This window comes from Elephantulus edwardii, unplaced genomic scaffold (assembly GCF_000299155.1).
Source record: "Elephantulus edwardii isolate Elephantulus edwardi_28Jun2011 unplaced genomic scaffold, EleEdw1.0 scaffold00057, whole genome shotgun sequence".
NCBI classification, from domain to species: Eukaryota; Metazoa; Chordata; class Mammalia; order Macroscelidea; family Macroscelididae; genus Elephantulus; species Elephantulus edwardii.
Window position 1 is genome coordinate 12,519,368 of NW_006399807.1, and position 10,900 is coordinate 12,530,267.

At 38.5% G+C, this 10,900-nt stretch overlaps 1 protein-coding gene across 1 annotated transcript in view; it reads right to left on the reverse strand.

Annotated features, from left to right (window-relative positions):
• Window positions 1–6,197: 6,197 nt before the first annotated feature.
• The window catches only part of CCDC181 (coiled-coil domain containing 181), a 34,813-nt gene continuing 30,110 nt past the window's right edge, over window positions 6,198–10,900 (reverse strand). Inside the window, exons 4-5 of the mRNA XM_006887411.1 lie at window positions 8,851–9,002; window positions 6,198–6,357 (exon numbers count right to left, since the gene is read on the reverse strand). Of these exons, the coding sequence (XP_006887473.1) occupies window positions 6,198–6,357; window positions 8,851–9,002 (312 nt within the window). The remainder of the gene's footprint in view (window positions 6,358–8,850; window positions 9,003–10,900) is intronic.

The following is a 10,900-nucleotide window of genomic DNA, read 5'->3' on the forward strand; positions in this document are numbered from 1 at the left end:
TAACAACAACATATTTATGATGAACCATCATAAAATGTCCTTTCTTAGGCCTTTAAAATATCCCCAGAATAATTACACCAAAGCATTGATTAATTGAAGAAGTGCTTGTGAGTAAAGAAGTCTCAAAAAATATCTAGTCAAATAACTATTAATAGTTTAATGACTTTTCCCCCTTCTTCATCTCAGTGACGTTTATAGTTTCAAGGGCAATACATTTTTCCACCTTTATTGAAAATACTCGTTTTCTTGGCCATAAAATGATGTTTGTTCTTTATTACTCTTGTACTACTTACAGTTCATTTTTGAGCCTTTTCCTTGAAGTTTACCTGTTTCCCTTGTCTGATGATTGTAAATTGCTTAGGTAAACTGCCCTATAAACAACAAACTTGAACCCTCTCCCATCCTGTGTCATCCATCTCATCTCTGACACACTCGAGCCCGTTGCTGCAGTCATTGTGCCAGTCCATCTCTTCAGGGGCCATACTCTCTTTCACTGATCCTCTATCTTCTAAGCATGATGTCCCTTTCCAAGGAATAGCCTCTCGTAGCAACATGTCCAAAGAGTGAGAGATGGAGCTTTGTCATCTTTACCTCCAAAGATCACTCCAGCTGCACTTTTTCTATTTATTATCTGTTTGTGTTGATAGTCCATGGGATATTCAGCACTCTTCCAGCACCACAACTCAAAAGCATTAATTATTCTTCTGTTGTTATTCATTGTCCAGCTCTCAGATGCATAGCAGGCAATTGAAAAGACCATGGCCTTTGACTGTGTGTGGATTGTAACAAACTGTCCTGTCTTCAAAACCTTTCAACCTGTATGCAGAACAGATTATCCGGGGGTCTGGGCTCTATGAGGAGAAATGTGGGGTCAAGATTGGTGGAAGATCTATCAACAATGTGCAATATGCAGATACAAACCTGCTTGCTGAAACTGAGGAGGACCAGAAGCGCTTGCTGCAGAGGGTCAAGGACTGCAGCCCCCAATATGGATTGAGGCTCAATGTCAAGAAGACAAAGATTCTCACCACTGGGCCAATTGGCAGCATCAGGATGGATGGTGAAGAAGCTGAGATTGTTCACAGCTTCAGTTTGCTTGGCTCCATGGTCAACACTCTTGGCACCAGCAGCCAGGAAATTAGAAGACGTATTGCCATTGGAAAGTCTGCTGTTAGGGACCTCTCCAAAGTACTGAAGAGCAGTGGTGTCTCTTTGGATACTAAGGTGTATCTGATACGGGCCATGGTCTTTGCAATCACTTGTTATGCATCAGAGAGTTGGACAATAACTAGGGATGATAAAAAGGAGAATTGATGCCTTTGAGCTGTGGTGCTGGAGAAGAGTATTGAGGGTACCATGAAATGCTAGGAAAACAAACAGATTCTTCCTGGAAAGGGTCAAACTGGGCTGCTCCTTGGAGGCAAGGATTCTAAGGCTCCGTCTAACATACTTTGGACACGCTGCAAGGAGGGACAGGTCCTTGGAGAGGGACATCATGCTTGGTAGGATGGAGGGACAGCGCAGAAGGGGAAGGCTCTCTATGAGGGGGATTGGTTTAGTGACCGGGGTAATCGGGATGGGTGTATCGGAGACGGTGCGATTGGCACAGGACAGAACAGAGTTTAGGGATGTTGTACAAAGGGTCGCTGTGAGTCGCAAGCAGCTCGACGGCACATAACAACAGCTTTCACATGCTTGTGAGGTAAATGAAAAGAACATAGCGAGGACATAAAACCCCAGTCCTAACAGTGACACCTTTGACTTGAAGAAATCTTTGCAGCATATTTGCAATATGTTATTGTTGTTAGGTACCATAATGTCAATACCAACTCATAGCTGCCCCTCATGTGGGTTTTCAGAGGCAATAAATTTCACAGGAGGAAACTGCCTAACTTTTCTCTGCAAAACACCTGGTGCCTGTGGGTTAATAGTGCAACTCCTTACCATTAAGCCACCAGAGCTCTACATAGTATGCTCAAGTCACTGAATTTTGCTTTTATGGACATTGTTCGTACAAGTAGAATGAAGTCAGTCCTTTTCAATTTTTTTTTATTTGCCATTTATCATGATTCTGTTTATTGGTCAATTTATCAGCACTTTAGTATTCTTCATGTTCAGGCATAATTGATACTGAAGTCTGTAGACAGTTTTCATTTTTGACAACCACAGTTGTCATTTGCATATTAATGAGTTACCAATGTTAACTATAAGTTTTTAATTTTGATTCTGCATTCTTAGCATTTTGTTGAAAACTGAGTATTTTGAATAGTATGATCACTCTGAAAATTAGATTATTTCTCCTCCCAGATCAGTTTGCATAGTTTCCTGCAGGCTGTATTATTCGAGTCACTTTTGTATTTTTGTAAAGTGTAAATTTTGTCACATGCGGTCTCTGAAGTCTCTGGCCCTACAGCTTGATCCAGTGTCTTGAGAGAGATTTCCCTGAATGCCAGGAGCTGTCTCCTATAACCCCCTGTGAAATTAAAATACAGAAACCACCTTCTCCGTCTTTGCAGCTTGGCTATGTTGAGGCATTTATTCGTAGCCAGGCTGCCTACAACTATGTTAGCTGAACCTAGATAGAGATCAGCAAGAGATAAAAGTGTTGGATCTTCTCAGGTCTTTTTTGAACAGGTGTCCTGCCTAGGACATACTCATGGCTTTATTGTACATATGCTCGAAACTCTCCTTAGCTTTTCGTTCCAAGATCTCAGTATTATATTGGTGGCCCCAACTGTAATATTTTGTATTAAGTAGCAGCAGAGACTAATGAATTACATAAAAGCATCTATAATTGTTATTTTTTAGAGGCAGGAGTGGCATCCACTTCCTAAAAACATGCCTCTGGAAACTCTATGAACTTTGATAAATGACGATAGTTATAGAAAGGCTTTAGGCCTTTTGTTCATAGGGTCACTGTGAGTTGTTCTCAATGACAGTCAACAATAACAATAACAATAACTCTATTGTGTTCTGTTGTACATAGGGTTATAGATCTTAGCTGAACTCAGAGAGTACAGAGGATTTTCAATCTGTTTTGCATTGACTATGCAAAGGCATTTGACTGTGTGGATCACAACAAACTGTGGCTGACTCTGAGAAGAGTCAGAATCCCAGAAGACTTGATTGTGCTTATGTGAAACCTATACTTCGCTATGAGTCATAAGCAACTCGATGGCACATAACAACAATATACTTGGAACAGGAAGCAGTCATTTGAACAAAGCAAGAGAACACTGAATGGTTCAAAATCAGCAAAGGTGTATTCCAGAGTACTGAAGAACAATGATGTTAATCTAGAATTGAAGGTGTGCCTGATCCAGGCTATGGTCTTCACAATTAACTTGCTATGCATTTGAGAGCTGACCAATAACTAAGGATGACAGAAGAGGGATCATTGCCTTTGAGTTGTGGTCTTGGGGAAGAGTGTGTTGAATATACCATGTATGGCTAGAACATAGGGTGAATCAGGCTGCTCCTTGGAGGCAAGGATTTTTAAGTTCTATCTGACATACTTTGGACATGTTGCTCAGAGGGGCCAGTCCTTGAAGGAGGATATCATGCTTTGAAGGGTGGAGAGACAGTGCAAGAGAGGAAGACCCTCTATGAGGTGGATTGATTCAGTGACTGGAGTCATGGGGGTGGGCATGTCAAGATAGAGCAGGGTTCAGAGCTGTTGTACATAGGGTCACTATGAGTCACAAATTACTAGCGTGCACATAACTATGACATCTATTGGAGAGGGAACTTTGGTGACCCCAGTGGCAGGGAATTGCTCTGCCAAACGAGAGTTACAAAATTTCAAGACCACCAGTGGCTCTGAGGGAGAAAGATGAACAATCTCCTGTATAATTTACATCTTCTGAAAACCTGCAAGAGGACCAGATAGGAATTGATTCAACTTGACAACAAAGAGTGAGAGATCTATTGGTGGGGATGTAAAATAGTACAACCATTGTAGAAAAGAGGTTGGCAGTCATCAGTTAAACAGAATTATTATCTAATAATTCAACATCTAAGCATTATAAAAATCTTAGAACAAGTATTCAGACCAGTGCTTGTGCACAAATAATTCATAGCACTGTTCACAATAAACAAATGTTGGAAACCCAAATGTCAATAATAGAGATCGGAATTAGGATTCCAGTGCATCTTTTGGGGGTACACAATTAAATACTAAGTAATAATAATGCTCTGCCATAAAAAGAAATGGACTGATAAACATTATAATGTAGATGAACCTTTAAAACATTCTGCTAATTGAAAGCACACAGTCCAAAAAGATCGCATATTATATTCACTGTGCAGCCTTTAATCTGTCCTAGAAATTTATAGCTGCAAAAATATGCATGCACAGTACTATATTAACTATTAAATATGTTAAGTGCCATTGAGACTAGCATGACTCATAGCAACCCTAGGAACAAAAGATCTAAACCTTGTTCTATAACTGTACCTGTGGACCATATACTAGTAATGTTAAATCTTATCCAGATGGACTTCCTGTCAATTTGGAGACAATATAGTAAGACACGAGAAATAGCTATAATAAAGAGAAGATCAAATATGAAATATATAATGATCCTCCTGGGATCCTAGGATATATGTTGAGTATGTGCCAGGATCACAAACATATATTTTGGAGAGGGTGCAGCCAGAGTGCTCTTTGGAGGCAAGAATGCTGAGTCTTCCCCTCACATACTTTGGGCATGTTGCTAGGAGGTGCTATTCCTTGGAGAGGAACATGATGCTGGGAAATGTGGAGGGTCATTGGAAGAGAGGAAGACCCTCAACCAGGTGGATTGAAATGATGACTGCTGTAATGGGCTCTTGTGTGTGTGAGGATGGTACAGGATAGAACAGAATTCAGATATTTTGTTCATTGTGTTGCTGTGAGTCATACACAACGGTACCTAACAACAATAGATAATTATAAACCCTATAACATTTATAGTTTTATACTTAGTATATAAAACTAATTGCCCTCAAGTCAAAACCAACTCACACTGACCCTTCAGTGAGTTTTCAGAGACTGTCATTTCAGGAAAGGAGATTGCCACCTTCCTAAAGAGGATCAGGCAATTCAAACTGCCTGTCTTTGGGTTGATAGCACAACTGCTTACTCACTGGCCACTAGTGCTCCCTATACCTAAAATTACATTTTCATTATTTTTACATACTGTGTGAGTGAGTGAGTGAGTGAGTGAGTGAGTGAGTGAGTGAATGAGAGAGAGAAAATAAGTGGAATTAGAAAGGCCTATCTTTTTTTTTTCCTTAAGCTTTATTTTTTTTAAATAATTTTAATGAGCATTTACAGAGATTTTGGATTTCCATTCATTCATTGCTGCACTTCTCCCCCCAGTTCGCTCTTCTCTTTCAAAAGTAAAAGAAACACTCCCTCCCTGGGACACAATCCCCCCACATCCCTCCCGCCGCCCCAAGTACATTCCACTATGCAACCTAATTGTGGACTCTTAAAAAAAAAAGGCCTTTCTAATTCCACTTATTTTCTTGTATCTTCTACATGCATTCAAATTTGCAATCAAAAGAACTTTTATAAAGTCCTGAATTCTGCTTGTTTAAGACATTCCTCTTCCTGCTTTATGAAATATTCTTTTGAATTATTTGCATGTGGTCCCTCTGAGGGATCAGTCCTCAGAGAAGGACATCATACTTGGAAAGGTGGAGGGATGGCGCAGGAGAGGAAGACCCCAGATGAGATGGATTGATACAGTAACGGGGGTAAAAGGGGTAGATGTGTCAGAGATGGTGAGATTAGCTCAGGATAGGACAGGATTCAGAGCTATTGCACATAGGGCTGCTATGGGTTACAAGCAGCTTGATGGCACATAACAACAATTACTAGGAACTACGGGACAGAAATCTATACTTCTGTTTTTCCCCAGCTAGAAATGTTAATGATATAAATATCAATATAGAGTTCATTTGTTGTCCAACTTGTTGAACAGACCAAGAAGTCATGCAAACACAATTTCAATGTTGAAAAAAATTCTTTGGAATATTTATTTAAATATTCTTTCTAGCATTAAGAATAAGGATAAATTGATTGTTAATATCATTAAAAATTAAAGACCATTTCTATAATTTCAAATATGACCAAAGCACACGCGCTAGAAGAAATGATACCCAAACTCTGAGAAAGATCTGCAGCCAAATGAAGTATTTAATAGACACCTTCAGTGGTAGTGATCAGTAAAACGAAAAGCTTTGGCTTCTGACATAGTGTAACTGTTCTGTAACTGTTTGGAACGCTTTGCTTCAAGTCGGAGCTGTCTGCTTCGTTCTTTCAAAGCTTGTTGCTCTGCTAGTTTCTCTATGCGTTTCCTCCTTAGCCATCTGTAAAGAAAGGCATGTTCATGTTTGGTTAGTAACAACTGACTGCACTGTCTGTGCTATAAAGTAATGAAAGAAAATCAGCGTTTCTTTATATTACAGTTCTACAGACATGGAACCAATTATTAAAATATTAACTGAAAAATTTCAGGCTTATATCTTTAAAAATGGAAAAACTTCAGGTTTATACTCTAGAAAATGCAAACATGTCAGGCTTATACATTCGATAACTGAAAAATTTTAGGTTTATACACAAAAAGACATAGCTACATTTGGAATCAAGGTAAATTTGAGGGAACTGCCAACTCTTCTAGCTTTTAAGTATTTCGTTTATTGGGTCAAATGCTCTTTCTGAAGTGCTAATAACCAAGGGTATAATGGCAAAGACTAAAAATAAAAAGTGTGTGCCTGATTGAGTCCATGGTATTTTCAATTGTTTTATATGCATCTGAAAGATGTACAATGAATAAGGGCAGAAGAATAATCAATGCTATTGAATTGTAGTGTTGCTGAAGAATATTGAATATAACATGGACTGCAAACTAACAAAAAATATGTCTTAGAAGATGTTCAGCCAGAATGTTCGTTAAAAATAAGGATGGTGAGAATCCATGTCACATACTTTGGGAATGCTATAAAGAGGAGCCAGTCTCTGAAGAAAGGCATCAACAGTTAAAAAAAGGAGATCCTTAATGAGACAGACGAACAGAGTTGCTGCAACAAAGGACTCAAACACATGAAAATGGTACAGGAACGTTGCATGGTGCCACGTGTCAAAGCTACCAGATGGGCACTTAACAAACACACGCGCCCCCCCACACACACACCCTTCTTAAAATATGGCTGATATGCACAATACAAGTTCCATGTAACTTATTCTTTAAAACTAGCTGTATTCTAAAATATTACTTAAGCAGGCAAGAATACCTACTCTGCTTGGTAGGGCTCTCTGTTGCATAAACTAGTTCTTCATTAAAATGGGAAAATAAGCCTAAAAGCATCAAAAGAAATGAGAGAAAAGTACTTACATGCTAACAAACTCATCTATAAAGCTTGTAACTATAAATACACAAATTTATATTATGTTGTTGTTGTTATGGGCTGTTGAGTCACCTGCGTACAACAGCCCTAAACTCTGCTCTATCCTGTGCCAATCTCATTGTCTCTTACACAACTACCCACATTACCCCAGTCACTGAATCAATCCACCTCATCGAGGGTCTTCCTCTCTTGGGCTGTCCCTCCACCCTCACAGGCATAACAGATAATTAAATGTCTATATTAAAATAAAACAGAAATAAAGATCATAATATTGGGTGATCCTGCAGTGATCTGCATTGGACAAAATTATCTATAAGCCATTTAATGGGCAACTGGGAGAAATATACCTGGATATTAGATGAGGTTATAATAAAAATAAGCAGGGTACAATCAGCATTTATAGTATGATATCAAAACAGACTTTACAGTTAAAAAGAAGTATACAAAGATATATTTAGATAATATGCACTATGGTGCCAATAGCAATAGTTTCCAGATTATGAAAATGAGAGTATTTTCCCTCTATTCTAACAATTTACATTTCAAACTTCAGCATCATGATAGATAGTAAAGAGATTAAGACTGCTAACAGCTTTTGTTTGCTTGGCACCACAATAAACACTCTTGGTACCAGCAGTCAGGAAATTAAAAGACAAATTGCATTGAGAAAGTCTGTTATCAAAGACCTCTCCAAAAGTACTGAAGAGCAATGATGTCAGTACCTGATCCAGGCCATGGTCTTTGCAATTAATTGCTATACATCGGAAAGCTGGACAATGACTAGGGATGATAGAGAACTGATGCCTTTGAGCTGTGGTGCTGGAGTATTGAATATACCATGGATTGCTAGGAGAACAAATAAGTTCATCCTAGAGAGGCTGAAACCAGGCTGTTCCCTGGAGGCAAGAATTCTGAAGCTTCATCTGACATATTTTGGACATGTTGCAAGGAGGGACCAGTCGTTGGTGAGGGACATCATGCTTGGAGGGTAGAGGGACAGCCCAGGAGAAGAAGACTCTCAATGAGAGGGATTGATTTAGTGACTGGGGTAATGGGGATAGGTGTGTCAGAGACATAGAGCAGGGTTTAGGGCTATTTGTGTATAGATAGATAGATAGATAGATAGATAGATAGATAGATAGATAGATAAAATGTGTGTATATATATATGTGTGTGTGTTTGTGTATACACACATGTGAATTTCTGGGATTAGTATTTCATTGTTCTATTATTTTTATTCTTATATCAATGCCATACTATCTTGATTACTATCATTTTAAAATAAGTTTGGAATTAGGTTGTGAATTTTCCAACTCTGTAGGTTCTCACAGATTTAAATAAGCCTGGATTTAATCTTGAAGGGGCACACAAAAAAGATACTATTAAGAAAAAAGTTAACTGATAATGGAACGGTTATGAAGACAAGTTTAGCAATACCTGGCCTTTGCAACTTACTGTTTGAAAGCTCTTTCACGGCCTTCTGTTCCTTTAAGAAAGAACAAGCATTCTTCCTGCCTTCTGAGTTCTTCTGTCCTTCTTTCTTTCATCTGCTCATCATGCTTTTTTTTAAGCCATAACCGAAATGCTAGATGTGGATCTCTGCCTTCCTGCTGATTGGAAAAATATACTTTTAATTTAAGTAAACCCAAATGACTTTTTTTAAACTCTGTTTTCTGGAACTTTCTAAGAATGTGCACATTCCACTGATAAACTTTTTATAATAATGCCAGTCTCATTCCCTGCATAACTAGGACCCAAACAAAATTTCAAACCCTTAAGAACCAGTGAGTAGAGTCTACTCATAATGACCTTCTCAGATAGAGCAAAGGGGTCCCATGGTGGTTTCAAATCTGTGACTCTTTAGACACCAACAGCCCGAGAAAATTACACATTGAATTTACTGTCACCTGGCTCCTCACAAAAGTCACATTGTGGTAACTGACATACACTATATTTATAAGACTAATGCAGTGATGTTTCAAACCTTTTAAAGGCTACGTTGAATAATATCATTTTGCATGATGGTGCAAACACAAAAGAAATGGTTTAAGCACAATTTGGGGAAGGGCATAAATTGGAATTGAGGCTTCTGGAGCAGTTCCTGCTAGAACTCTAAGAAATAAAATTTGAAGATCAATAACTCAACACTTTATTAGTCATCCATTCCTTTAAGTTTTATTTTCCTTTTAAGAGTCTGTCAGCACACTCTTAAAAGTTTTAAAACTTAAATGTTTTATACTTAAAAATTAAACATTTCCAAAAATTGTAACTACCTTCTATAGAGAGTAATCATGAAGATTTTCAGCCTTAAAAAATTTCTCCTAAATAACCTGAGCATCATTTTTAATTCAAAACAAAACAACTAGTTGCTATTATTGTTAAGTGCCATGAGTTGACTACAACTTGCAGTGATGCTGTGAACAACCTGTCTGAAACTTGCCGTATCCTGCATCATTCTTATGATGTCTGATTTGCTCAAGTTAGACACTTTGTCAGTTCATCTTGCTGAGTCTTCCTCTTTTTTCACCAACTTTCAACATTTCCTGGCAGGGTATCTTTTTTCCAAGGACTGGGCTTTCCTGACAATATACCCAGGCAGATGAGATGAAACTTCTCTCTCCTTGCCTCTTCTAAAAGAGACAATTTATTCCGGTGCAAAAAAGCCATTGGAGGATTTTAGCCAGTTCTAACCTGACAGGATGTAACATTTAACAACTAGTAGGAGCAGCTTATTGCATGGTTCCTCAAACTTCATGAAAGACACTAACTTCAGGAATTTTGAAACTTTGCAAAAATTGAAAGAATTCTTATTTGGAGGGATAATAACTTTTTAAAGCACAGTGATAAATTTCTGGCTCTTAAGCACTGGCAAAAATGTGACTTAGGGAGATACCTGGCTACAAAACAAAAAGAAAGACTACACTTACTTAGTTGTATTGTGCTGTCAAGTTGGAATGAACCCATAGCTTACCCTCCAGCTGGTTTTCAGAGGCAATAAGTCACAATGGAGAAGACTGCCCATCCTTTTCCCACATAGATTCACACTGTGTACCTTTGGGTTAATAGTGCAATTCCATACCACTAAGTCACCACTAATCCCCTTTTAATACTTTGCCTAAATACATGCTTTGTAATGGAAAAGAATTTCTGTATCTCTATCTGTGTTTCATTGACTATGCAAAGATGTTAAACTGTGTGGATCATACAAGTTGTGGCTGACTCTGAGAAGAATGGGAATCCCAGAACACCTGACCATGCTAATGCGAAACTTATACTTAGACCTAGAGGCAGTCGTCAGAACACAGTAAGGGAAAACTGCATGGTTCAAAATTGGGAAGGGTGTACGCCAGGGATGTATCCTGTCTCCATATCTTTTCAACCTGTATGCAGAACAGATTATCCAGGAGGCTGGGCTCTATGAGGAGAAGTGTGGCATCAGAATTGGCGGAAGATCTATCAACAGTCTGCGTTATGTAGATGACACAACCCTGCTTGCTGAAACTGA